General features: G+C 58.1%; 3 protein-coding genes across 3 annotated transcripts; all 3 read right to left on the bottom strand.

The window, feature by feature from the left end:
- Nucleotides 1-1,282: 1,282 nt before the first annotated feature.
- Nucleotides 1,283-3,710, bottom strand: PDXP (pyridoxal phosphatase). The gene is made up of 2 exons (XM_051608164.1): nt 3,098-3,710; nt 1,283-2,835 (listed from the first exon to the last, which is right to left on the bottom strand). The coding sequence occupies exons 1-2, from the start codon at nt 3,678-3,680 to the stop codon at nt 2,510-2,512; spliced, it is 909 nt and encodes a 302-aa protein (XP_051464124.1). The 5' UTR covers nt 3,681-3,710; the 3' UTR covers nt 1,283-2,509.
- A 631-nt stretch (nt 3,711-4,341) lies between these two features.
- SH3BP1 (SH3 domain binding protein 1) lies at nt 4,342-14,477 on the bottom strand. Its single transcript, XM_051626503.1, has 18 exons — nt 14,201-14,477; nt 12,288-12,330; nt 11,855-11,959; nt 10,931-11,007; nt 10,525-10,636; nt 10,350-10,426; nt 9,514-9,649; nt 8,855-8,923; nt 8,382-8,472; nt 7,990-8,123; nt 7,790-7,901; nt 7,613-7,694; nt 6,845-6,925; nt 6,624-6,740; nt 6,113-6,210; nt 5,806-5,935; nt 5,546-5,661; nt 4,342-5,104 (listed from the first exon to the last, which is right to left on the bottom strand). The coding sequence occupies exons 1-18, from the start codon at nt 14,260-14,262 to the stop codon at nt 4,779-4,781; spliced, it is 1,968 nt and encodes a 655-aa protein (XP_051482463.1). The 5' UTR covers nt 14,263-14,477; the 3' UTR covers nt 4,342-4,778.
- Nucleotides 14,478-16,450: 1,973 nt separating this feature from the next.
- GGA1 (golgi associated, gamma adaptin ear containing, ARF binding protein 1) lies at nt 16,451-27,309 on the bottom strand. Its single transcript, XM_051639561.1, is given in 18 exon segments — nt 16,451-18,263; nt 18,439-18,549; nt 18,809-18,978; nt 19,262-19,532; nt 19,534-19,549; nt 19,670-19,842; nt 19,966-20,030; nt 20,807-20,962; nt 21,259-21,366; nt 21,778-21,859; nt 21,990-22,127; nt 22,535-22,615; nt 23,669-23,769; nt 24,157-24,280; nt 25,594-25,692; nt 26,205-26,280; nt 26,583-26,667; nt 27,120-27,309. Coding segments are annotated over 18 exon segments (1,998 nt in total). The 5' UTR covers nt 27,151-27,309; the 3' UTR covers nt 16,451-18,152.
- Nucleotides 27,310-27,527: the final 218 nt, after the last annotated feature.

Here is a 27,527-nt window from a genome sequence, read left to right as displayed (position 1 = left end):
GGCTGATACAATCCAGGTAGCTACTAGATTCCCTTCTGTTTCCTGACGTGCCAGCCTACAAGACCACAACCTCCAACCTCCTGTTTGCTGCCTGGGAGAGCTGGAAAAAACAGAGTGAATGAGGCAGAGAGCACGAGAAGGACTCAACCTCAGAGCACCCTAGAAAAAGAAGGGGGCAACTGCTGGAGGTGCTCTTGCTGTGCACCATCTCCTCCTCCATACACAGGTAACCAACTCAGCCTCTGCAACTTGCAGCCACGCTGACCATTCCCAGCTGTGGGTGCAAGTCATGACAGCAAGACTCTGAGTTTCAGCCTAGTAGAAGAACTTGAGAGCTCTGGAAAATAAATCAGGGTCTGGGTATCTCTATTTAGGCAGCTGGAGTTAGCAGACACATTAGGTCTTGATTTTGCTCTGCTTGATGATGCGAGTGCTGGTCAGGTGCTCATGAAGGGAATACCAGTCCTCTGGTTGTCTAACCACTGGAGACAGGACAGAAAAAATGAAGAGATGAACATGTAAAAACAGGACCAATTAAGATGACAGGAAGTCTTCAGATAACTTTTTTTGGATGTTTTGTGGGGTTTTTTTGTTTTGTTTTTAATTTTGGAGAGCTGTTTCCTAAGTTGTTTTGGAGGGGGGAAAAAAAACCCAAACAAAAGACACAGTACCTGGAACCATCCTAGGGCCAGTAAGTTCCATCTAGCTCTGCCACATGAGCTGACACAGCAGTAACTTACACTGAGGCTGGTTGTTCAGCTGAACAGCTGATCTCTCAAGCACGAGATGTGACGCTTGGTTACCACCAACAGCTGTTAAAGGGGTCTGACAGACACGGGAGGATTTGGCTCCTATGTGTGGAAGGGAGGCAAAGTACATTCAAGTGATTTCAAACACTCTTCTTACCCAGTCTGTTTTCCCCCTCCTGCCTGGGAGCTCAGCCAGACTGAGGGAGAGGACACAGGCATGGCAAGCTATGTGCTGGTGAATGTCACCTCCAGGGGTAGGGTGACATCCACCTCCCCCTTCACTCAAAGCACCCCACATCACAGCCCCACTGGCCACCTCAACTCCAGTCCCGAGACCCCAGTAAGAGACAGCAGCAAACAGCACCATGCAGACACCATCCACTCCTCTTGCTTATCCAGCAGCACCCCCTTGAGTGAAGAAAGGTCATCTCATCTCCTCCTTCGAGGCCCTCAAAGATACCCAGGCCATTCTCAACTTGATGGGACCGCAGGCAAAAAAACCCCAACAAACCAAAACAAAACGGAGGAGCCCATTTCCAGCCTATGCTCACACTTTATTATATAGAGACATGGCGAGTGTAAGAACAACAACGTGGGACATGGACAGCAAGGGAGGCCCAAAGGCACTGCCCCCCTGTCCCCTTGGCGCAACCAGTCAGCATAATTTATACAAATAATACAGTATTTGAACAATAAATAAGTTCAATAAATAAGATCAAGAAATTAAAAAAAAAACAACAAACCAACGTATTAAGACAAAGCAGCAAGGAATGATTCTGAGGGCTGCGACACATTCACAGCAGTGACAATACCACCAACACCTCACCAGCACACCAGCAGCTGGAGCACAGAACCCCATCAGCCCTTTTCTCTCACCATACTATGGCAAAACCCACTGAGGAGGGGGAACTGGGGAGAGTCGTACAGTTCACTACTGCTGTGCTGTCATGGTCTAGGAGCCTTGTCTCCTTCACAAGCCCCTTCCCAAAGGGTGCTTGAAAGCAAGGTACAACCGCAGAGCCACTGTGCGCAGTCACAGCTTCTCTGTTTGGCACCAAAAAAACCCCCTCAGACCAGTTTCTTCTCTCTCTCTAGTCCTTCAGGTGGACACTGGCACAGTTATTAACTGAGTCGGGGCAGGGGGTGGTAGGGGGGAACATCTCTAAGGAACAGGGGAGATAAGAGATGAGGAGATGCTCCCTCTCACTTGTGGGAGGCAGTGATGCTCTCATTCATCACTCTGGCACGCTCCTTCCACGTGCCCTGGCACCAGTGGAGACCGGTGTGCGTGGGTGACACCACCAGCTGGTCTCCTGGCAAGGAGGGGGTTACCACAAGGACTGCAGGGACGCAGAAATCCTGAGTCACGAGTGATGGGACAGCAGTAAAAGGCCGCCACTGGTTATCTAAGAGAAAAATAATAGTAAGACAGCCAGTCCCTAACCCCTGCAGGGGGAGAGGCCACATAGACACATGATTTGACCCCCCTGTCAGCCTCAAGGCCTCCAGCTCTCTCCCAGAGATGCTGGCAGCTGGCATGAGGGAAGAGGACTGTCCACCACGGATAGCTCTCAGCAAAAAGGAGACAACTTGAATCCTGCCCCCTCCGGCCAAACCCCCCCATCATTTTGCCCCCAAAGAAGGGCGATGGAATGTGAAGAAACCGGTAATTGAGGGAACAGGGCAGTGAGAGAGAAATGGGAACAGATGGAGATCTGGGGTGGGGAATCCAACCCCTCCACCCTCACGTGTACGGACTGCTACTCATCCAGGCCTGGTATCAAGTCTGCAATGCTGTCCACATAGTAATTGGGCACCAGATCCTTGGCGGCGGGGCTGTCGCTGGCCATGTAGGCCTGCGCCTCTTCCAGGCGGGAGACGCCCGTCAGAGTGAGGATGGTGGAGAGGCCGCAGTTCTTGCCGAAGAGGATATCTGTCTCCAGACGGTCTCCCACCATCAGGGTGCGGGACGGGTCGACGCCGAAACGCTCCACGATGCAGTCGAACATGTAGGTGTTCGGCTTGCCCACCACCAGCGCCTTGCGGCCCGACGCCGTCTCCACCGCGGCCGTGAGGCTGCCGGTCCCTGGAGGGGGAGGGAGGAGAGGAAAACCACACTCGCTGCGGGGTGACGGGACACCGGCTGCAGCCAGCTCCGTGCCCCCCAGCCCCGCCAGGGCCTGAGCGAGCCGGGCGCCGGCAGCACGGCTCCGGGAGGGAGGCAGGACGGCAGCCCTGTCCCTTCCCGTGCTCTGGGGAACTCCTCGCCCAGGGTCGGGACGGAGAACTCAGCGCGGAAGCCGGCCCCACCACCCGCCCCGCCGCACCCCCGGGGCAGGGGGGCTCACCGGGGGTCCGCTGCCCGTCGCTGAGCGGGTGCCAGGGGTCGGGGTCGGTGGCCACCAGGAGGCACTGCGGGTCGCGCAGGTAGCCGCAGGCCTGCGCCAGCTTGGCGAAGGTGAACTGGTCGTCGTAGCCCACCAGGACGGCGCGCACGGGCTCGGCGGCGCCGGGCAGCGGCTCGCCCTCCCCCGCCAGGCGCAGCCCGGCGTCGCGCACCTCGCCGCGCAGCCCCTCGCCGCCCAGCACGAAGACGCGCCCGGCCCCGCTCCCGCTCCCGCCGCCGCCCAGGAGGCGCTGGCGGAGGAAAAGCGCGGAGCAGAGCGCGGAGCTGAAGACCTGCTCGGCGCGGACGCCGCGGAAGCCCAGGCGGCTGAAGCGCCGCTCCAGCTCGGCCACCGAGCGGCGGCTGTTGTTGCTGACGAAGAGAGCGGCCTTGCCGCTGCGCCGCAGCCGCTCCAGCAGCTCGGGGGCGCCGGGGACGGCGCGCTCGCCCGCCCACAGCACGCCGTCGCAGTCGAAGAGCAACCCCTGCGCCGGGCCCAGCACCTCCCGCAGCGCCGCGCCGCTCAGCCGCCGGCAGCCCGCCATGCCGCCCCGCCGCGCCCCGGCCCCGGCCCCGGCCCCGGCCCCGGGGAGGCGGGCACAGCCCGGAGCGGCAGCCGCGCCGGCCGATCAGCGGCGAGGGGAGGGGGCGGGGCCGGGCGGCCGGCAGAGTGACAGCCGCGCCGGCCTGTCGGCTGCGGAGGAGGCGGGGAGGGGGCGGGACGCAGCCAGAGCCCGCTCGCTGATTGGATGAACCCACCGGTCCCCGCCTCTCCCCCGGCCGCCGCCTCCCCCGAGGGAGAGCGCGCTGCGGCGGGGCGCCCCCTGCTGGCCGGCGGGGGGGCGGGGGGGGAGCCGCCGTCACCCCGCGGAGCCGCCTCCGCGCCGGCCGGGGCTGCGGGCTGCCCCTCCCGCGCTGCCGCTCAGCCCCGCCTCTCCGCCGCCCCGCCCCTCCCGCGCCGCCGCTCAGCCCCGCCTCTCCGCCGCCCCGCCCCTCCCGCGCCGCCGCTCAGCCCCGCCTCTCCGCCGTCCCGCCACTTGCCGCCTCCCAGCACCGGAGCTGCCGAGTGCCTCCCGCTCGCACCTTGCCTGCAGCCGTGGCGCCAGCTCTCTAGATAATTTCTTTGCCAAGTATATATATATATATATATATATATATATTTGTACATATCGGTCTAGTTCTCGAGGCAGCACGTTTTAAGGCAGAGCGGGGCGGGAAGGGGCTGGGAGCACAGCTGCGTGCCCACAACTGGCCCCGCGGGGCCAGCCTGCCTGCGATGGCCCGAAGAAGCGGCCGGCGGTGCCCGGGAGCTGCTCCTGGCAGCCCCTCCTGCTCCCCGAGCACCCGTGGAGGTGGCTTCACCCGCAGCTGGGGGACCCCGGCCCAGGGCTGGGTCCCGCGGGGCTGGCAGGGCCTGAAGCCCAGCGTGGCTCGCCGGCAGGAGCGTGCAGGCGTGGGGTGGAAGGCTCCGTGGGGACGGGAGAGCAGGGAACGGCGGGCAGAGGGTCCCACCTGCCGTGAGCCGAGGAGGAGCTGGAGGGACGCTCTGTCCTCTCAGGCCACCCCGGCATTTCCGCAGGTCCCGCGGAGCGCTGCGCTCCCGTCTCCCAGCCCCGTGGTGACCCCCGTGCCCCGCACCCTGCTCAGTCCTCCGCGGGCTGCGCTGCTGGCGGCGACGTGGCCGGCGGGCTTCGTCCCCGCTCCGGCGGCGGCTGCCCCGCGGCTGTCTCGGCCTCGCCGGCGGGTGTCCCGGGGGGCGGCGGGGTGTCCCGGCTGCGGCGGCGGGACGGCTGCGGCGGGAGCGGCGGCGGGACGGGAGGGGCTCGGCTGGGCGCCCCCGCCAGGCGTCGTGGCCGGGCTTTGGGGCTGGCTGCGTGCTCGGGGGCTGCGGGGGCGGGAGCGGGGCTGCGGGGCTGGGCCACGGGCGGCGGCGGCGGCATCACGGGGCGGGCTGGAGCCGGGCGCTTGCCTGGAGAGAAAGCGGAGGTGGGCTGGGGTCCCTTCTGCTGGGGTCCCTTCTGCTGGGGTCTCTTCCCAGGGCAGAGGTGGCCGCGGTGCTGGCCCTGGGTGAGGCAGGGGGCTGCAGGCAGATTGGCGGACAAGCTGCCTCTTGTCTGGCTTCTGCACTCGGGAGGCCCAAGCACACAATGGGTTTTGAGAGCTTTTGCCACTCTCTTCCCTGAGCTTTGACACCTCTTTATGGGGAGTGTCCATCCCATGCTGGAGGGACTGGCCACATCCCCCCCTGCAGTCCCACCCTGGATGCGGACAGAGCAGGCCATGAGGTGCCACATCCTGGCCACGCTGCCCCAGCTAGAGGCCCTTCCAGTCATTTGGTGGCAGGGACATCCCCAGTACTCTCCTGGGAAGTGTCATCTCTCAAGCATCGTGCTGTATGAGGCACCCTAACCTTTGCGGGCGGTGTCATCGGTCATCTGCAGAGCTGCTGGCCCTGTGGCTTCTGGAGATGATCTGGTCACCGCAGGGGATGCTGGCGGGGACCTGGCCTCGGGGTCCCTCGAGGTGCTGTGCAGAGAAAGGCACAAGGCAGGCTATGGTTGGGCATGGCAGGCCACGAGGCAAGGATATGGCCCATGGGGTGGGACGGGATGAAGGGAGGGCTTAGGGAGTGCTGGGACAGCCAGATCCCCCAGATCCTGCCAGACTTACGTCTCTCCATCCTGGAGAGCAGGGGTGCCAGCCAGAGGGGAATTGGGGCACAGCTCTTTCTTTGGGGCAGCTTCACCAAGTCTGATGTTTACGGGAGGAGTGAATATGCCCGAGACGTTGAAATCTACCTCTGGGTGAAGAGCAGGGAGGAGACTCCGCAAGGAAGCACTCTCCTTGCAGAGCTTCCCCCAGTGACCCCACAGCAGGGAGCCAGAGCAGCCCCCAGCTTCTCTCCTCCTGGGGATGGAGAAATGTCCCTTCCCCCTTCACTCTCTGTTGCATTCCCCAAGCAAGGCCCTGGCCCTACCTCCAGGGAAAAGGGTGTCCGCGTTCTGGATGAGGGCTTCCACCACACCCACCACCTGGATGGAGGAGACCGAGGCCAAGTCCAGTTGCACAGGGTCTCTGAGAGACAGGGGTGGGGAGGCATCAGAAGAGGGTCTGGGGGGCTTTAACCCTTTTGCTGTTCATTGCTGAGGGGGTAGAGCCCAAAGGAGAGACAGCCCAACTGAGCAGGGTGGTAGTGTGGCAGGTGGGTCTTTTTCCCTGTCCTGGAAACACTAGTTAGGTGTTGGACGCTATCCATGTCACAAGTGCTCTGGGTCTCAGCCTCTTCCTCTGCTGCTTTGCAGAGTGGCTAAGCAGACACGTGTTTGGCGACGGGACGTGCTCCTGGGGATTGTGTGGACAGGGAATGGGACTTGAGGATGGAAGAGGTGCGGGTGCTTTAGACCAGCATGAAGGCTGCAGGACCAGCCTTTCCCATGGTGTCAGTACTTGCCCAGAGCTGCTTCCCACCCCTCTGATCCAGGCCTTACTCATTGCTCTGCTGCGTCCACAGCAGGTTGGGGCCCAGCACGATGGCGATGTTGCTGGGGGTCATTTTATTCAACTCCTGGTGTTCGGCCAGCTTGGCTAAAAACTTGATCAGATACCTGTGGGATAAAAGGAAGGCAAGGGGCAGTAAATACGGATTTGGGGAGGGAATGGCTGCCCTGGTCATTGCTTGGGGCTGAAAAAACCCATCCCTGCAAAACACCTGAGATTGTTGTAGCTCTCGCGGGGCAGGCGGCTGCAGGTGTCCTGCAGGCTTCGCACGCGGCCATCAGCGTCCTTCAGGCTGTGAGAGAGAAGAGGGAGGAGTGGAGAGCTCAGCCCGTCCCCTGCAGCAGAGGGGGACATGGCGTGCAAGGGAGGAAGGCCAGTGGCAGCAGCCCCGTGCGGGGATGGAGATGCCCTGCTGCTGCCTTTTCTGGGCAGCTGAGCCAGGCGTTGATAAAAGTGCACCCCAGAGGCTCAAAGGGACTTGATGGTGGGTGGGCCGGGGGGTGAGCACTGCCTTGCCACCAGGAACAACCCTGCTTCACCGTGACTACAGGGGTTAATGGCACTGAGCCCATCCCTTTAGAAAGGTGCTGTCCCCCTTTCCCCAGGGTTTTTGATGAGCCTCCTCAACCACGCCTTTCAACCCAAAAGCAAGGGGCCAGTCTCAGCTGGTGGCCCAGTGAGATGGGGCTCATGCCATTGAGGCCAAGCAGCTCTTCATAGACTAAGCTCTTCTTGCAATAAGAAAGGCTGCAGCCTTCCCCCCCTCACCCTGCCGTGTTTTTTATTGCTGTTCTATGGAATTTTGTGGCATCTGGATTTCTGCTGAGCATGGAACAGACCAGGTGCTGCATTCTTGTCTCCCCATGTGGCAAATGAGGCCAAGCAGCCTTGCTCCCAGTGCTGGGAGAGATGGAGGGAGGGTGGTGGGGTAGCTCCTTGGTGCTCCACCAGACTTTCCCGCCCTAATGCCCAGACCCACCTGGCCACTTTCACCCACTCGTTATAGAGCTCAAAGGTCATCAAAGGCTGGGGCAGCTCCCGCAGGTAGGATTTCAGCGCACCTGGGAGGGGAGGGGGAGTGGTGGGGGTGATGGCAGCTGGGGGATGGTAGGGACGGCCCAGCTGTGTCCCACCATCCCCCCTTGCTGGCACCCACCAGCCACAGCGTGGGGGTCTGAGTAAAACTCCTCTAGGGCGTTGGAGCCGCTGGCCAAGCTGCTCTTTAACTTCCTCAGCACTGAGGCACCCGCTGCCAGCCGGAAGAGTCCCTGGGGATAGAGCAAAGAAGGAAGGGATGCGAGGGGCTACATTCTGGGGCGGGGGAGCAGGGCAGGGGGGGTGAGGAGCACTGCCTACCTCCTCCCTCATGCCAGAGGCCAACAGCATCATGACACAGGCTTCGATGGGCAGCGCAATCTCCCTTCCCAAGCTCTTGAGGTGTGTTTCTAGGGGCACGCCATAGTACCCCACTGCTGGGGTGAAGGAGGGCTCTGGAAGAGGGAGGTGGATGTCGGGAGGGACAGTGGTCACCAGGCCCATCTGGTATCTAGCCATACCAACACCTCTCTCCTAGTTGGGGCTGAGCAGGCAGCATCCCCAGCCTGCCTCATGCTGCTGTCCCCATCCCACCAGCCTGATGTGCAGCACAGAGTGGGGAGAACTTGCCTTTCTCAGCCTGACCAGCTGTGCTTGCGTTCCCTGTGCTCAGCTGTGGCTCTCCCCAGGCTGCATGGAGAGCTGGCAAGTACCTGTCTGGCTGTGGCATTCCTTCAGCTCTGCCAGAGCTGAGTCCAGTGATCCCAGGGACTGCCGGTGGTACTGGGCTTGGATTTCCAGCAGCTGCCGGGTGGGGAACACACCAATAGTGCTCAGTTCAGCATTGGCCCCTCTTAGAGAGACCCTCGTCCCCAGGACACGGTACCCACGTGGAGGCAGGGAGAAAGGGGAGCTGAAAGGGGAACCCCCCCTGGAGTTTGTGGGAATGTGGTTATTCTGAGGGGTGGAGGGCAAATTGGAGATAGGGGGTCATCAGGACAAGCCACTCTGTTTGCAGTTGGTGACACGCAGCCACAGCACATGGAGCAAGGCCAGCTTTGGGCATCTACTGGTGCCTGGGGCTGTCCCCTGCCCTGGCTGGAGGGCTTGATACAGGTGGATATGAGGCTGGGCTCAAACATACCCCAGATGTTCACATGATGAGGAGACATGCAAGAAGACTTACTCTGATGAAGTAGCTGGCGTAGCTGTCCTCTTTGGTAGAGAAGTGGTAGAGGTCAGCCATGTACTCATCCTGGGAAGGGAGACACAGAGATCAGCAACCTTCCACCTTCTCCCTAGTACCCAAGGCAGAGGGGATGTCTTCACAAAGCCTCCTGTCTGGGCTGTGAGTCGCCCAGACAGAGTCTCCAGGGTGTGGTTGGGAGGCAGGCTGGGACCATGAGGGGATTCCTCCTTGCCCCCATCACTTGTATTTGGGTACCATCAGTGACCTGCCCGATGATCAGGATCCTGGCACTAGAGGCTCAGGGACAAGAGGTCCCTGCACCTCTAGTTCCAGCATGCCCTTGGGATGTGCTTGTTTCAGAGAAAGAGGGCAGGCATTGAGGAAGCTGATGTGAAAGTCTCCTGCTACCCAGCACAGATCCGTGCTTGGCTGGCTCCCAGCCCTAGGGGACCCCATAAGCTCCCTTCTGAAGCCCCTGGAGCTTGGGGCATCTCCCTATTGCTGCTCCTCGAGCGACTGGTTTGCTTACAGAGGGCAGGACATGCCAGCTGGCTGCTTTTGTCTTGGCATGGGGCCATCTTGGATGGAGCCACTGGAGAGGACCACGTCTCCAGCCCTGGAGGTGCCCCATGGGGGAGAGTGAGTGATATTCTCACCTTGCACTGCTCCACCTTCCTCTTCACCTCCTCCTCCTCTTCCTTCAAGATCTCCAGTTTGTTGGCAGCAGAAGATGCCCCAGGGCCAGCGCCAGGACCAGAACTATTACTGGTGCTCTTGGCAGCTTGGTTCAGCCTTTGGAGTGGAAGAGAAGAGGCACACCCAAAGCCTCAGTGCTGGGGACACAGGATGGGATGAGTGTGCAGAAGGGGTATGGGGACTGTGAGGGCGGTCAACCTCAGCTATGGTTGCAAGTCACAGGACTGCCCTGTGGTGGCTTTCCTGCTTTCCTAGGCCAGCACCTCTCATTTCCCTCCCCAAGAGGAAGATGCTGCTGCACCAAGAGGTGTGACCTGATGAGGATGGGGAGCACTCAGCATGGCTGCAGGACCCTTCCCAAGCCCTGTTCCTGAGGTGTTTCCTCCTCTCCACCCAGCAGCCAAAGGGAGGGCAGTGTGGGAACGAGGCACCAGCGACCCACGGCTACCCTGCTCTCCCAGAGAAACCTGGCACAGCATGGACTACCCTGCAGAAGTCCGAGCAGGGCGATCTCAGCAGCACCGAGCAGCACCAGGGCACTTTGCTGCCTTCGGACACGGCCCTGCCCTTCCCTCCCGTGCCACAGAGCCAGTGGCTCAGCCCAGAGCGGCATGTGCCTGCAGAGAGGGGCTGGCTGGGAGTGTCCAAAGAGCTGCTGCCTCTTTGACTTCACCTCCAGCCTGGGGAAACTTGCTCCCCAGGGCAGTCATCTTCCCCTCTCCCTCAGCCTGCCTGGGGACTATGCCCCATGTGTTCTGCCCGCCCCCTCTCCCCCAGGCTGGAGTGTGCCCTTTACCGGCTCTTGATGGTGTTCCAGTCAGAGATCAACTTCTGGAGGGTCTTCTTACGCTTCAGGACGATGGGAAGCTCTTCCTGTGGGAGAGAGGGGCCAGAGGGAGTTGCAGAGGCTTGGGAACCTGGGAAGGGGAGGTGGGATGGGAGAGTGGAGCTGGGAAGGTGGCCAGAGCTACTTCGCTGAGCTTGTTGAGTGGCTGCAGGACATCGTGCTCCAGGGTGATTTCAAACTCGGCCAGGATTTTGGCCAGTGAGCTCTGTATGCAGCAGGCCATCTCCAGGGCTTTCCTGTGTGTGGGACAGAGATGAAATGACTGCGGGCTGGAGCCATGTCACCCTATGACCCAACACCCCCCCACCATACCAATACCCATGTGGGACCCTGAGTGAGCCCCTGGCCCTCTCTGCAATTAGAGGCTGATGGTGCTGGCTGTTCCTTCTCCTGCAACACCAGTGTTTGCTCTGAGGACAGAGTTTGACAGCTCAGCTTTGCCATGGGAGCCCCTGAGCCAAGACAGAGGCTCTGCCTGAGTCTGGCATCTTTCAGGGTCACCACTGGCCCTTTCTTCCATTGGCACTTACCCGAGGCTAGATTCTGTGTCCAGTTCCTTGAAGCTCTCAGCCATTGCTGTGGACAGAGCCATCAAGGGCATCTTCTTCTGCACAAAGCCAAGGATTTGGGAAAGGGATGGTGAGCTGGTGTGTGGCAGCTCCCACCCTGTGAAGCAGGCCAGCATGGTGTGGGAGCAAGTGACCAAAGCCTGTGTTGGGTCCTCACAGCCCAGTTGGCCCTGGGGTCTGGGAAAGGGTCCTCTGGATGTCCCTTCACCCAAAGCCAGGATCCAGTTAGCTAAATGAGGCACAGAGGCTCCAGAGCTCATTAGAAACCCTCTAGTCTTCTGTAAAATAGTGCCTTGTGGAGGACCATGACATTTGGCCCTCACTAAGCCCAGCCCTGCCACATCTTCAAATGTATGGAGCAGTTTAATCAACAAGTATAATTAAGTCAAGCTAGGGCTTGTCAGGCTGCCAAGAAGAGAGGAGCTCACCAAATCATGGGAGGGGCTAAGGTAAGTGCAGGGGCATCCACTGTTTTCTTCCTAGACAAGGGCTGATGAGCACCAGCCAGGAAGAGGGCGGCAGGTTCAAACGGAGGAGGAATAAGTGGTAGCACCTCTGCCTGGCTGTGCTGTTGTGCTCCTCACCACAGGGCACGATGGGTGCCAGAGTTTCACAGGGGTTCAGGAGGGGACATGGACAACAGGGCTTTGGAGGGTTATTCACTGCAAAGACACTGTCTTCATCTCAGGAGGCCTCAAATTAGTGATGATTGAGAGGGTTGTCCTGCTCTGCTCTACCACCATCTGCTGGTGGCCACTGCTGAGGATGGAACCTGGGCTGGGCTCACCCTCAGCAAAGCCTGCAAGGCAGGGGCCTCCTGTCCCTTTTGCTTTTGGGAGACAGAGCTGGGGCGAGCGTGGGCTGCAGAGGAAGGACTCCACTCACCACTCGCTTGTCCATCTCGGAACCACACTGCCCCTGCAGGCAGGCTTGGAGCCTCTTGGACACGCTGTGAGCTGCTCGCTTGGCTGGCTCGATCCTCTGCTCGATCTGGGGTGGAAAGGTGGCACTGGGGAAGCCTGAGGCTGTCACCCCACCACCCAGCTCTGCATCCCAGAGTACCCCTGGCCCCCGAAAAAGGGAGCACAGCTCCTGGTCAGGATTCATCCCTCTCTGAGCAGCTGGGAAAGCCCTTTCCCATGGCAGGAGCCTGCCAATCCTTTAATGCCATGGTCCTGGAGTTACCCTCTGGCACACAGGCAGATCCCAGCCCTGTGACTTGGACGTGTCAGCAGGAGAAATCACAGGCAGGAACAGGGCAGGTTCCCACACCCAAGCACAAGCAGGCACACGCCTGCCCACCCAACCTACACCTCACCTGCAGCAAATCTTCTGGCAGGAGCTCGGTTGCTTCTTGGGCTCTGTGGAGAAAAGAGAAAGAGCCATCAGGAGATGGGGGTGACGACTCAACCTCCTCAGGAAGGAAGGTCCTTATGCATCCCACCTGTCTCTCTTTGAGCTCCCAGGAGCAGGAGACACTGGCTATGGCCTGGACCATTGTACACAAGACTGTGGACAGAATGAGCCCAGGGGGTACAAGAACAACAGGAAGAAGGCAAGGCAGCCAGCCTTGCAGGTTGGTGGACACCTCTTCAGACAGGGCTTCCAGTTCAGAGCACCACAGTCAAAATGTCCAGATGTGGGCTGTTTTTTGGGGACAGAGTGCCTAGCAAGGCCATGGCAGGGGTGGGATGTTTGCTGGTGAAACCTTCTATCCCAGACCATCTGCCTCTACTTTGAAGGTGAACCCAGGGCAGTGCTGTTGGAGCCCAGCATGCATCTTTGCAGGCCAGGGTAGCCATGAGCAGTGGGGCCACTGGTGCCAGTGCAAGGATATCTTTGTGGTCAAGCTGGGGACTGAGACCAGCACTAGCCCTTCCAGAAAAGCCTACATGAAACTAGCCTTTTGCTCAGTTTTGCAGCGGGCATTAGGAGCGAATCTGGCAAAGGAAACTTGTGGTTTACAGCAAATTGAGCTCAGAACCAATTTCAAACCCCACCAGCCACCATCATCACCAAACCTCCCTGAAGGCTCCCATAGAGGAAACCTCGCTTCACAGCCCACTGCCATTGCTATGGCCCAGGAACCCCATCTGCTTTCCCTTTGCTGCTGCTGCTTTTTCCCCAGTTCGTGTTTCTCTCTTCTCACCACCCACAAGAGCCAACACAGGACGAGGCTGTGGAGCTGCAGGAAATGGGGGCGGCTCGGTTGAAGGCACGCAAAGTCATGTGAGATTGTGGCCTGAGGAAGAGAGGCTCTGCAGCGGGTGAAGAGTTTGCTCTTGGGCTTCACCCAAGAGACCTCCTGCCCACCCAGTATTAAACAAAAGGGATGTGCACGTAACATGGAGATGAGACACCTTGAGGAAGGAGGGTTGGGAAAGGGGTCATGCTCTCCTCTGGGGAATGCACTAAGAGGAAGAGGCCACCATGATGTAGGAGCTGCTTCCCTGCAGTTTGTCTGCTGGGCTGGCAGAAGGACCTCAGTGGTCCAAGAGACACGGTTGGTCCCGCTCAGACTCCCAGTGCTGGGGAATCTGTGGAGGTGGCTGTAGGACAGAGGGACTGGGGGTCCTGGGAACAGAGGGCCCAGCACTGTAATTTCAGTTCTGAGTTTTGCAAGGGGAGAGCTTTGGGAAGCCAAAGGGAAAAATAAGGAAGCAGTGAGGCTGGATGGGGCTGGCAGGATTTGTGTGAAGCTGTAAGTCCTCCGTGGGTCCTCTGAGGATCTCTGGTCCTCTCCTCTTAGGGCATCCCAGGATGCCTGCACTGCCAGGCCAGCTAGAGCTATGCAGGGCATCTGGCTCCCATGGGGCACCCTGGGCTCAGCAGGGAGAGCAGGACCCAGCTCCTAACACCCTCCTAGTCTCTGCACAGCCACGGGCATGTGGCTGGAAGGTCTCTTCCTATTGTCCTCACATCCTGGGGAACTCAAGCTCAGGAAAGGCCTGTTTCCAGGTGGATGCATCATCTGTGGGCACTGGGAGAGGTAGCCAGGCTTGAGGACCATCTCCCTGCTGAGCAGCAGCAGCACAGCCTTCCTGCCACCCCACAGGCACCAGGGAGCAACAGCCCCTTAGCTAATGCTCAAGATGCTCTAAAATCAGGTCCTTCCACCCTTTCCCCTTGCCACCAGCCCTGGGAGGCCAGTCCAGTCCCAGCACAAACCCCCTGGGACCCACATCCTGCTCCCTCACAGCCCTCCAGCACAGGTAGCAGAGAAGTCCTTACCGGCTGGTGCTGTTGGGATGGGACAGCTGCTGCCGCATCCGATTAAACTGCCTCTTCATCATCTTGAGAGCTGAGAGGAGATCACAAGAGCTGCTCCGCTTGGCTGTGCCTGCTCAGCACCCCTCAGTGACACCTGGCATCAGATGCTGGTGGCCCCTCGGCTCCCCAGAGTCGCTCTGCCCCTTGCTTTTCCCTAAGAACCTCTCCTTCCTTACTCTTCTTCCTCCTTCCCCCTTTTTCTGTTTCTCTGGCAGGTCCTCTCCCTTGTCCCTCCCTGGGAATGCCCTGCCTGCTTTCCTTTCCCCTCCCTTGGACTCCCTTCTCTCACTCCCTCTCTTCTTCTGAGCTTCCTTCCTCCTCAGTCCGCTTCTCTGCTGCAGATCAGGTAAGAGCAGTTCAGGGCTCCTGCTCCGCGCTGTGTTCCTGTCACCAACCCACAAGTATAAATAACTTCAGTCCAGCCTTAAAGGGGAAATATTATTACAGCAAACACGTAACAAGGCAGGACAAGCACACGCTGCTGCCGAGCCCCAGCGACGGGCCCACGCTCAGCTTCTTACTCTCTTATTTCTTACTCTCTGTCTCAGCCCTGGTGGTTTTTTTCCCCTTTGCCTTGCCCACACCAGCTGTGCTTTGGGGCAGCCCATGGCCATGCCAGCTGGCTGGGCGACTCATCAGGGGTGCCTGATGTACACGCTGCCCTACTTGGTCACCTGAATTCTGCCAACACCCTCCATGCTCACAGCTGCATCTCCAGCCTCTTCCCCCTCAGAATACATCCCCCTCACTGGGACAAAAGCAGGAGGGCGAGCAGCAAAGCCACCCCTGCAACCATTCTTGTGTCCCACTTTCCCTCCCTGCCGTTGTTGCCAAGGCTCTCCGGAGCCACCACAAAGCTGTGGCCAAGAGCTGTTGCCTCACGCCCTGGGGAGGCCCCTTCCTCCCCGCTCCCTGCTGCTGGCAGGGCTCCTCCGAGCAGGGCAGCACAGTCACACGGGAACCACAGCCTCACGGTTCCCAGGCTTGGGTGCTGCTTGTTCGCTGCAGAGCTGCACCAAGGCTCAGCGTTTTATTACTATTTTTTTGGTGTTTTGGGTCTAAAAACATCCCCCCTCACAGCACCACCGCCTTTGCTCCTGGCTTTACAAGCTGCAAACCTCGCCCTTAATTCTGGCTACCTGCAGCTGGGACTTTCCTCCTTCAAGCGGAGGTTGCTGGTGGCTGGGTAATGTGGCTGGCAAAGGAACTAACACCCGAGCCCAGAAGGGAAGCGGTCACTTTGGGGGCAGATGAGACAAGCAGCAAAGGAGAAAGGCAGAAGGGCCATGCTACCTGTGCCCTGAAGCTTGAGGAGCAGTAATTTGGAGGTTGCTGAGCTCTGCTCCAGGAGCGTGCAGCAAAACAGTGCTGAACTTCTCTTTTCAAGCAGGGACTGAGCAAGTGAGCACTGTTCTCCCTGCCTGAATACCAGGTTGCTCTAAACCTGTGGCCAAGCACGTCTGATCCCCCAGCCACGAGTCCTGGGGGTGCTCCTAATGGGCAATGTGGTGGCTGAAAGCAGGCAAGGGATTCAAGCACCTATTGAAAGGCACAGAAAAACCCCCACAGACTCTTACTGGCTGCATCAGGTGGTTGCCAAGCTGTGGCCTCTTCTCTCCCATGCAATGTCAGACCTGCTGCCAGCCTGGGGCTGCTCCCTGCAACAAAACTGCCCCAGGGAGCTGCTTTTAGAAACAGCTCTGGCAAAGAGGAGGAAATGTCACTATAGGCAGTGGTGAATCATAGAATGGTTTGGGTTGGAAGGGACCTTAAAGATCACCTAATTCCAAGCCCCCCTAACAATGACTGGGGCACCTTCCGTCAGATTAGGTTGCTCCATGCCCCATTCAACCTGGCCTTTGAAGCTGCAGCCATGTGGGGCATGGGAGTGAGATCAAGCCCTGCTCCCCATGGGCTGTAGGACACCAACCCCTGTCCACCACCTCTCCCCAGGGAGGGAAGCAAGAAACACCCAGCTTACAGCCTAGAAATGACTTTGCTCTCAAACAGGAATTGAGAGCAGCTGGGGGACTTCCACCAGCCCCTCTCCCTATTCATGGGACTGAGGAAATAACCATGGCAAGGCCCTGGGTCACTTACAAGATTGCAGGGATAAGATTTGAGCTGGAGACAGCGGCTTGCAAGGTGCAGTCAGTTCCTCTGCAGTCAGGGGAAAATGCATTTCTTGAGTCAAAAGCCAGATGGACAGGATCAGGAAAGAACTCTTTTATTTCCCATAAATACAGCAGAATCTCCGCGCCGGGCGTTTCGTTTTAAATCTTTTTGTTTGTTTGTTTTCTTCCATTTACATAATTTTGCACTGAAAATATATACAAGTCTGTTCAAGAACCAAACAAGATCTGCAAAGAAAAAAACCCAACCCATACAAAACCCTGAAAAGAGACCAGAAAGGGAAGTAAGACAGCAGAACCCTACCATAAAGACCTTGCTTCCCCCTCTCCTCTACCACTTGCTGCACCCACCTCCAAGACACCTGCTGTCCCCATCCCAAAGCACGAGGCACCCCCATGCTCCTCCATCTCTCACAAGCCTCCTACTACCTCTGGAAAGCCAATGCAGGGCACACCTTGCCCACGGCTTTTAAGATCAGGCCCTGTTAAAACCAGTTTAGGGATGGGGATCGCTTGGCAAGTGCCACCCCCTGGTCTCCTCCCTGCCTGCAGATCCCTGCTCTTGTGTCACAGTGATCGGGCGGCTGGGGCGAGCCCCCTCCCCACCGCAGGGAGCCAGGCCTCCCCCAGCTGCGGGCGAAGGTGTGCAAGGCACAGCTGTTCCCCCCCTCCCAGTAGCCCCACAGTGCAGAGCTGGGCTCCCAGTGCTGGGCTTTCCGTACAGAGCTCACTGGTGCCCTCTGGTGATGGGCTGGGCTCCAGACTCTCCCCCTCGATTCCCAGCCCATCACCTACCCCACAGAGAGAGGACACTGAAGAGCTGAGAAAGCCCCCTGCCCCACCACGCTCTCCAGCCCGGCCAGGGGGAAGAAGACCATGTGCTGCTTCCTCTCCCTGTTGGGCAGGAGGCTGCAGGCAGACTCGGCATGCCCACTGCCCCCAGCACTTCCCCCCCTCATGGCTGCCCTGTGGGACAAAGTCCCACAGCAGTCCCCAAAGCTCGATGTGGTAGCACATGGGAAGCAGAGGGGTGGTGGTGGGGGGAGTGTCACTGCCCAGGAGCTCCAGCTGAAGGGGATGGGAAGGCACTGTGCAAACCCTTCCCAGCCCCCGGGCTCCCATGCTTCACCAACAGCTCTGTAAGCAGCTGGAAGGAGGGGATACAGGAAGATCACTCCCTCCTGACCTCCCCAAGGAAGGGCAGCTGCCTGCTCCCTGGAGCTGGAGGGACACCCAGTCTCTGCCCAGCCTTGTTCCACACTAGCTCCAGTGCGATCCCACAAGACAGGGAACCCACTGGGGCCCAGCTCCATGGAGGGGGCAAGGGGAACAAGAGGAAGCACCACAGAGCACGAAGCAGCTGAAGGGCTGGGAATCACAGAAGGGACAGACAAGGAAAAGGACTGTCCCTTGCTAGGCCTTGCCTTAGGCTGAGGCTGTTAAGCTCCCCATCCCTGTTCCTCACTGTACCTGGAGGGAAAGCAGGGCTAGAAGAGGAGCTGGGCAGACTGGGGAGGGAGCGATGCCTTTGGAAGAGCAGGGAAGGCAACTGTTCACCCACACAAAGCTTTCCACTCCACTCCTAGTCTTGTGGGATGAACATAACCTGGCATCTCTGCTCTACTCCTTGAGGCACACTCCCTCTGGCCCTCACCCAGCCATCTGTGGAATAGAGCGTGAGCAGCAGCCACCCACCCACCCTCCCCATCTCCTCGGGCTGCTCCAGCCCCACAGGGCCGGCTTCCCAAGGACACTGCACTGTAGTGTCTGCAACATCTGCCCTAGAGGTTTCCCCAGGACTCTGGTGGAGGGAACTGGTCCACATCCCCCATTTCATTGTAGGTTTGCTCTCCCATGGTGAATGTCAGCTTGTATCGTAGCCTCACTTTCTCCTGGAGACAAGGGAGAAAGGATAAGCAGTCAGAAGTGGGGGAGGAAGAAAGTCATGAAGCACAAATCATTCAGGTCTGCAGGAAGTTGCAGAGCAGAGGAAATGGGGACAGGGGAACTGGGCCTTGCCCAGGTAGCAAGACCAGCCTGCTCACACCTCAGGGATGGTGCTATTACCTTCTGTGGGTTAGCGAGCAGCAGGACTTGTGTGATGGCACTGGGGTGGACAATGGGGTTGAATGCTGGCAGCTCCGTGCCTGAGGGAGGCTGTAGCTTCACCTTCATCACCTCGGGAGAGAGAAGAGCACCCTACATTCCTGAGCAGGACTTGGCAGCCAGAGGCCTTGCTCCCTGTATTTGGGGAGCTTCCACTCTTTAGTCAAACAAAAAACCATTGTGCTGGTTCCTGCTAATTTGAAGGCAACACACCTCACTTGCAGCCCTGCAGAGCTCTCTCTGCACACCCCCCTCCCCCCCAGCCTTTCCTGCAAAGGGAGAGGGCCACTTCAGCCCAGCCTGGGGATCTCAGCCCCTGCAGCCACCTTACCTTGGGGACGGCAGACTGAAAGACAATGTTGTGGATGGGCTGTGGGGCTGTGCTGAGCATAGAAATCACCACCACCAGCACATCGGGCCTCTCGGGCAGGGCATCCTTAGCAAAGTGGAAGAGGACACGGAAGCCGTGCTGATCATACACTGTCACAGGAAGGATGCTACCTGTAGGAAAAGCAGGGACAGGAAGCACTCAGCCAGGAGGGAACTAGCCCTGCAGCAACCTTTCCCCATCACCCAAACACTATACAGGTGACAGATACCACCCCTCCTCAACCTCCATGAAATCCAACAAGCCAGAAGTTTCCTCATGTTCTTCCCTTCCATGCGCACGTGGTTTATTCCACCTTCTTCATACCCTGTCCAGTTGCTTCTTCCCTGATTTGCTGGACTCCCTTCCAATCTGTCCACCCCCCAAGACTTGCCCCCCTCTTTTGCCCAATCTCACTGGGTTTGATTGACTCCAGAGGCACAGTGATGTTGGCCAGGGAGAGCTCCTGGGGCAGCGTGGTGGCAGGAGGCCGTGGTGGGACTGCAGTACTTCCTACTGGTGAGGTGGCAGCTTTTGGAAGCGTAGTAGGGGCAGGTGGCTCTGAGGTCAGGGGCAGTGTGGGGTTAGGGGAAACACTCTGGAGCACCGGCAGAGCACCAGGATTGTGGGCTGTGGTGCCCACAGAGCTGCTCCTGTTCTGGAGATCCCTCAGGGTGAGCCGGGGGGGGTGGCTGCTGCTTCTCCCTGTAGGAAAAGAGCAAGAGAGGGGGCAAGGAGTTGAGCAAGGCATTGAAATGTCTGTGTCCAGCACCCCAGAAATGGAAAGGATGGGGAGAAATGTGAGATTGCACTACACCTGCTTACCATCGCATTTGTTGAGACTCTGGAGGCAAAGACTGTTGCAGCAGAGTCTTGCCCAGGAGGTCCAGGTCATCCAGGCCACTGGTGGGAGGTTTGGGGGCGGATGCACCAGCATCTGCTTTGACCGGTGGTGTTGCCGTGACAGCGGTGATACTGAGCTCATTGCTGTCTGAGGACTGTAAAAAGAGTGCACAGGAGAGCCCCCCAAGAAGGGCTACGTATCAGCACCAGCCACCAGATGACCCTGCCTACCCCATTTCCACCCTCCCCACCTTCTGCCCTGGCTCCCAGCACATTACCTGGAAGCTGTTCCAGCCACTGCTGTCACCAGCCTGGGCAGGATGTGGTGCTGGGTCATTCAGGCCTGGTTGGGGGTAAAAGCAAACACGAAGCTTAGCTACCAAGGGGGCAAAGGCATTAAAAAGGGCCTGAGTAAGAGACAGAAGCAGCAGCAGAACCACCAGTGTGGTCTCCATCTTTGGCCCCTATCTTTGCCTGGGGCAGAGCTGGGAGGGTGATAGTGTTTATTCTGCCCAGAGATCCTCACTTACAATCTAGTTCTCACTGCAATTGGCACAGAAGTGAATACTACTGGACTGACAAGCCCAAGTGATCACATTGTCTACTTCATGCTCTTGCACTCAGACCCACCTATCTTGGGAAAGAGACACTTTCCTGGAATAAGCAGGACTCTAGAGCCTTCTAGGACTGGCACTTCACAAGACTTCCATGTGAATAGTTCTGGAAGTTCCATGTGTCTATTGTCAGCTTGTGACTTCAACTGCAAGGAGTAAACACAAGGAGCTAAGAGTGATCCACTCCTGTGATCCCACCTAGGAACAGCTATTGCATCACTCTTGATTTACATGCCAGGTCAGTTTTTCGAGAGCAAATCAAAGGGCACTTCCCTGCAGGCTCTCTCTGACTAGTCAGGAAAATACCATGGAACTGAAGTTCAGGAGCATAGCATGGTCTTTCCTTCCTTCTCCCTTACACCGAATGGTGGACATCTCTTGACCTCTCATTATACACCTCTCCCAGAGCTCTCACCCATTCATGCTCCTGTCACAAGGAGAACCATCCATGGAGATTGTCCAGAGTCCAGAAAGAATAAAGAGCTTTTTGCTCTGGCCTTCTTACCTAAAGACATGAGTTCATCATCCAGCAAGGAGACAGAGGCAGCTTGGTCAGGCATGGGGACTGCTGAGCCACCTGAAAGGGTGGGCAAGGCTGGGTAGGAAGGGCCTGTTGCTGGAAGATCCAGGCCTGAGAGATCCAGGAGTGCAGAGGTGCTGCCTGCAAAGAAGGAACAAGGTGAGAGATGGAAACCTTATCCAATCCTTATCCAGTGTGCTGAGGCCAGTTCCCAGCCTTCCTTACACCTGGGAGAGGGAACTACCCCTCTGCTCTCCCAACTCCCTCTCTTCATGCATCAGTCACCTCCACATGACATTTCCTCATCTCACCAGCCCCACTCTGATCTCCTGCAGGTTTCACCTTTCCTCTTCTCTCAGTCTTTTCTTACACTTAAGGAAGCCAACAATAGGGTCCCTGTGCTCAACCTTCCTGTCCCATTCCCCAGGTCTCCTCACCTCGAAGGGGACCAGCCACCGTCTCCCCGTTGATTTCTTCTCCCCGTACAAGCTGCTTGTAGAGATTGATCACCTGTGTCAGATTGTCATTGGCTTGCAGGATCTCCGCTGAAATGGAACAGGTTTGAGAACTGTGAAGAAACAGAGTGACTTTTATACCCCAAACTTTGTCTATTCCTTCAAAGCAAGGCCCACGGGGCTGACAGCAGCCCACTGCAGACAGTGTTCTTGCAACTGCTGCTGCAAACTGCACCGGGGTTCGCTGACACCCCCGTGGCAGTCTCAGCAGGACAAACTCAAGTGTCACTTCTGCTGCAAAGTGGAGGAAGCCTGTGACACTGCTGATTGCTGCCATGTGCCCCCACTTAGTGCCAAGCGTAACTAATCTACAGCAAGCAGCCACCCCAGACAGCGCAGCAGCTGCTGACAGATGCTATGCCAGGGGCAGCTCAAGCACAGGCTCCCTAGAAGAAGATGGAGGGAGAAGGGGACAGGATGAGAAAGGCCAGGCATGCTTACCCAGAGCTTCATCATTGTCTTCGGTGTCACTGGCGAGCCGGAAAAGCATGGGCCTCATGCGCTCGCAGCGCTGGTACAGCTCCTGAGGGGGAGGAGAATAGGGTGCTGAGGAGAGCAGCAGGATGTGCACAACAGGCAGGAGGAACTTAAGGGGCTAAGGGTCATCCCTCTCTGCTGAACTCAGGGAGGATGCTGGGATGGCCCTTCCTCACCTTCATTAGGTCCTGATTGCTCTCTGTTGTCTCGCCCCTGCTGTAGTTTGTCACCATCTCTGTCAGAAGCTTCACATTGTTGTTCACTTCCTCGATTGCATTAACCCTCTTGGAGATCTTCTCCATGCGCTTCTGGTCCTGGAGGGGAAGAATATCCTTGCACTTGTCTGCAACTTGGAGAGGAGGAAGGCTGGGCCAGCTAAGACACCAACTCTCTGGCCTAAGAAATAGCTACACTGCCCTCAAAACAGCTCCCACTCCAGTGAAAAACTCCAAATCATCACTGGGCCAGCACTTGCCAGACATGAGAGGCCTTGCTGCAGATCTAGAGGTGCAGCAGGGCTTGGGCCACAGAAAGCATCCAGACCCGTTCCTCCAAGTAGCCAAAGGGTGGCAGAAATCACAAAGGGACTCGTTGGCAGCTGCTGCCACAAAAATTTGGGCAGAAGTTCCTCTGCATGAGGACAGAGAGCCACTGCTTCCCTGGGGCTAACCACTGCCACCCCAGACCATGACCCCCCAGCTCCCCTTCTCCCCAGCCACACCTCCTGAACCATCTCCTTGATAAGCTTGTTGGCAGCCCGGAGGTCCTCAGGATGGGAACTTTTCAGGAGACGAGCCAGTATCTGCAAAAGAGAAAGCACCTCTGAGCCCAAGCTGCAGGGTGGCAGCTAGAGTCACTCCTGCAACCCTAGAGCAAATGGAGTTAATCCTCTGCCCCTCTGGCAAAGGCAGGGGACAACACCAGCTGTTGGAAAGCCCAGCTGTGAGTCTGTGGGCTACTGGAGACCAGGGAGAGGAGAAGTACAACTGGCCTTCCTTTTCCCGTTGTGGTTCTGGTTTTGTAAGACAGGTCTTTCCCTGAAGATCCCTTGCATTCAAAACCTGCTCCTGCCTAGCCCATCATGCATCATGGATACCCTGAGCACAGCAGCACTAGCATTGAGAGGAAGCCTGGTTTATGCAGGAATTACCATGGGATTGCAACAGGCTCCTACTTGGACCTCTTCATGTGCCTCTTCCCTTTTCCCTGGTCAGTGAGCAGTCCCACAAGGCCAACTACAAATCCTCTGTGACCCACGGAGGCAAAGTATGTCCCCTGCAGCAAACTGGCATTACACCTCAGCTGCAAAACTAGACCCTAAGGAGCCTAATTCTTGCTTAAAACCTTGCACTGATAAAGCAGAGGTATCTTTAAGTGGTGACACAATTCTGATGGGAAATATAGAATGGGTCCAGGAGGGTATAAGTAGTTGGGCAATAAGCTGATTGCTGGGCTGGGGGTGGGGAAGAGATAACAGGAGCAGCACTTGGGGCTGGGATTTAATCCTCATGGCCAGATAATGCAGAAGCCCGGAGACTGTACAGCAGCAACCCTCCCAGAATGTGTCAGCACCTCACCCTTTGCACCATCCTGCAGCTGAGCACTCCACAGGTCAAAGAGACCCACATCACCCATCTCTGGGCATTTCCTTTGTCATGATTTTGGAGTGGGCCCTCAGCATTCCTCTGATGTATTTTCTAAAGCACAACATGTGGGTGCAGGGGCCTTGATGCTTTCTGGATCTCCACCTCGGCAGGACAGGGTTAGGGTTAGGGTTAGGGTTAGGGTAGGGAAGTATCTTCCTGGAGTAGGGAAGATGTTGCCTGCTGTCCCTCTCCCTGTGCTGAGCCCTTACCTTGGATTTCTCTTCATCATCAAAGATGATGTTCTTGGGCCGAGGGGGGGGCGGTGGAAACGGAGCATCATCGGGCAGTTTTGGGTCACATTTCACGATCCCTGCAGTAGAGACCAATAGAGAGATCAGGAGGTCTCAGCCACTGGGAGATGGCACTGCCACCTAAGTAATTTCTTCCCTAAAAGACCACCAAACCCAGCTGGGGCTGAGGGGTTTTGGATCTACTCCAGCTACCCACGATCCTGGATTGCGTTTTCAGTAAAAACTGTCTGTCGCTCCTTGTAAACATCCTCTCAAAAAAACCCAGCATCAACTGCCAAAGCATTCACAGCCCTCCAGCCCCAGACCTTTCCAGTGACCCATCTCTTGTAGGGAACAAGCACATGTCCCCTCCAACCTATGAGTCTGTTTTGGATTCTGCCCAGACAAAAAAAAGAGGGAAGGCAAACTGTCCATCCACCTTCCCCTTCCAGACCACTGCCTCTCACCTTGCTTCTTCAGCATTTGGTAGGCTTCGGAGATCTTCACCTCGTGAGGCAGCCCTAATGTCCAGCTGTACATCAGCTCCAGGATCTTGGACTTGACTTTTTCTGGTGTCCGGCTGCCAAGATACTAGAGAAAGAGAGAAGAGGTGGCATGAAGCTGATCTGAGCCGTTGCAAGCCTGGCCTGTCCCTCTCCTCCCCTCCCCCAGGAGAAGTGAGACTGTTCCCAACAGCACAAGGAGGAAAGAGGAAGCAAGCAGGAAAGCTCACGAGGTCCTTGCAACATGTCCTATGCTGCGCTTGGGTTCCACCACAGGACAAACAGGAGGTGGGAGAAATGCTCCACCAGCAGCCCCTCAGCAACATGCAAAGACAGGTGGGAAGGCCCAGGTGAGTCTCTGTCACCTTGAGAAGGGAAGGGTATGGCTTACAGAGGCTGCTGAGCAAGGCAACCCTCCAGAAATGAGCAGAGAGCAGGGCTGGGAGGGAAGGACTGTGGGCAAACGGGTCCCTGGAGCAAGGCCCAGCCCTCTCTCAGGGGCAGACTCCAGCACAAAGCGTTTGGCACCCTTTGGAGCCAGGCGCGTTCCAGACGACCAGCAACCTGCAGTGAGATCTCCAAAGGTTACAGCTCTACCCATGCTGTGCCATCATCCTTCACCCTTCTCCTGTGGGTCTGCTGGGCACTGGTGACAGGAACAGTGCATGTGCCATCAGAAGCCAGTGACTTTAAGGCAGAGGACATGCTCTAGGGTGCCTAGCAAGAGAACTTCAGGGTGCTGCTGCCACTGTCCCTGGCTATTCATTGTCACTGATCACAAAGCTGTGACTGGCAGACAAAGATTTTCCTTAGTCATATTTGGTCTGTGTTCCCTTAACTCTATCCTTGCTGGTGTTAACTGCCTTGACCAAATAAGAGAGCACAGGCAGCTTGTTCTGCTGCAGGAACAGCAGCATGAGCAGAGGAGCAGGTAATGACTTGGTGCTCCAGATGGATTTGAAAGAGCACCACTGACCAGGCCTAGGCTTGCCCTCTGAGAGTTTCTCAACCAGGCTGGGGCATTCTGGAGAGACACGGTCACAATGTCAAAGCTGAGGGAGGTTCCTGAGCACACGCAGCACTGGCAGGGCCTGACAGAGATGCAGGTAAGGTGACTCCAGGCACGCAGATGAGCTCAGTAGTCTTACAAGGGCTGGTTGCATCATGTCTAGCTGGCCCTCCACCTCCTGCATCAAGAATCAGCCAGGAGCAGAGGAGTGGATGCTCGCCTTCCCACTGGAAAACTCACCAGGGAACAAGGACCAAATCTCCTACTAGCACTGTCCTGTTTCTCCCACATCCCAGTGGGTGTTTGACCCTTCTGCTCAGGTACCACCTCTTCCCAAACGCCCTCCTGCCACCAGACTCTGGTCCCCTCTGGCAGGATTCCCCAGGACCCACCTTGGGTGACACCACTTTGATGAGCTCATTTAGGAAGCGGAACTTGCCCACCTCATCGTGGAAGCGTTTGCCACAGCTCTTCATGCAGGACTCCAGCACCTGGGGAGAGGGGCCGGGTGAGCCCCAGCACAGGGTCAGCAGCAGGGTCAGGAGCCAGCTCCCTCCTGCTCCCTCCTCGCTGGGCGTGGAGCCTGTGGCCACCCTCACAGTCATGTGGAGGGACACCACCTTTTCCTCCCAGGTGGCAAATCACCCTCCCAAAAGAAGAAAGAAGATTTTCCTCTTCGGAGGAAACAACAGCCCCTGGCAGGGGGGCTTAGAGAGTTCACAAGTATTGGGGTTTCACAGCATGGATGTACAATGACATGAAGGGAACAAAAAGCTTCCCATTGACTGCAACAGCCTAGGATTGTCCTAGGAACAAGACCTTTCCTACCAATCACCCCTCCTCTCTTGTGGAACCACCTTCAGCCCCTCTCCCATCCAAGGGCTCAGGTGCTCCAGGGCTTTCTCAGGGGGAGTTCAAAGCCTCCTTTGCTCCTTCAGTTCAACTAGAGCAACCCCACACCCTGACCCTCCATCTAGTTCTACCAGCCTGCAGATGCCCTTACCGTGAGGGCCTGGATAGCTTCCCATTCCTGCGGAGACTGGATCTTGTGGGCAAGAAGTCGGGTAGCAAGTGGAGGACTGGAAGGAGCAAGGGGAAGAAAAAAAAAAGCTCGCCAGTTATGGATGGAAGGCCTGGTACCTGTGATTCTAGGTAGGAATCCAGGGTTGAACAGCCTGTTGCAAATTTAAGGCACTGACAAGGAACTAAAACCCTGTGGGAACCTTCTGTCAGAGTGGACCAGGACCCCCCACCCAGCTCTGCCTTGCAGGGCTTCATACTTATTCAGCTCTCAGGACAACCCCACTGGACCTTACCAGGCGAGCAACCATAGCCCAGGCCTGTGATCAGGAGCAGCCTGGGGAATGGAAGCAGCACTTACCCCTCTAGCTCCTTATTGAGCTGCTCACAGAAAGCATTGATACCGTCCCAGTCCAGGTCCTTGTTCAGGGGGTTTGTCGCTTTGTCTGCAGGAGGGGGAAAGGGATGGTGAGAAAGCCCCGCCGGGCTCCCACCCTCTGGGCAATACTGCTCCCCCTCCCCCTCTGCCAGCTCCACCGCCTGCATGGAAACACACACACTCTCGTGCGAGCCCGGAGCACAGACCTCCCCCTGCCCCCCACCAGCAGCACACACCGACCCCCCCAGTCACCGCCTGCCAGCATCCCCCCCCCCCCAACGCGGGGGTCGCCTCCGCAGCCCCCGCTGTGCTCAAAGCCACCCCCCACGCGTGATCCTGCACCCGAAGCCCCCCCCCCCCCCTTCCCCACACAGCCTGACACCTCCCTGGCTGTCACCCTCAGCCCACGCCCCGGGCCCTCACCCCCCCAACACCCCCCCCCCCCAGCTCTGGCGGCCGGGCCGGGCCGTGCCGGGCCGTGCCGTGCCCGGCGAAGGGGAGAGGTGTTCCCGCACTCACTGATGCGCGCCTCCAGCGTCTCGGGCTCCATGGCGAGGGCCGCCGGGCGGGGCAGGGCCGCTCAGCGGGGCAGGGCCGCGGCGGGGCCGCCCGCTCGCAGCCGCCGGGCCCGCCGCCGCCGCCGCGCCATGGGCCGCGCGCCGAAGCCTCTAGAGCGCCGCTCCGCCGGGGCGCGAGCCGCCAGCGATCAGCCGGGCGGCGGCCCAGAGCGCCGCCCGCCGCCCGCCGCCCGCCCCAGCGCGCCCCCTGCCGGGGGGGAGGGGGGCGAGGAGGAGACAAACCCCCCCAACTCCCCCCGCGGGAGGGGCGCCCGGCGGTGCTGGGGGGGGGGGGGGGGCAGGGGTCCTGTCCTACAGGGAGACGCTGGGAGAGAAGACAAGGGGGGGGGGGGGGGGGTTGGTGGGTGCG

The sequence above is a fragment of the Apus apus genome, chromosome 1, assembly GCF_020740795.1.
Source record: "Apus apus isolate bApuApu2 chromosome 1, bApuApu2.pri.cur, whole genome shotgun sequence".
Taxonomy (NCBI): Eukaryota; Metazoa; Chordata; class Aves; order Apodiformes; family Apodidae; genus Apus; species Apus apus.
This window is presented reverse-complemented; position numbering and strand designations above follow the sequence as displayed.

Coding starts and splice junctions, on each gene's coding strand:
- PDXP (XM_051608164.1), bottom strand. CDS start 3,680: ATGGCGGGCTGCCGGCGGCTGAGCGGCGCGGCGCTGCGGGAGGTGCTG. Junction 2,836..3,097: donor CGACGGGCAGCGGACCCCCG/GTGAGCCCCCCT, acceptor CTCCCCCTCCAG/GGACCGGCAGCCTCACGGCC.
- SH3BP1 (XM_051626503.1), bottom strand. CDS start 14,262: ATGATGAAGAGGCAGTTTAATCGGATGCGGCAGCAGCTGTCCCATCCC. Junction 9,650..10,349: donor TGGAACACCATCAAGAGCCG/GTAAAGGGCACA, acceptor TCCACTCCAAAG/GCTGAACCAAGCTGCCAAGA. Junction 6,741..6,844: donor GAGAGCTACAACAATCTCAG/GTGTTTTGCAGG, acceptor TTTATCCCACAG/GTATCTGATCAAGTTTTTAG.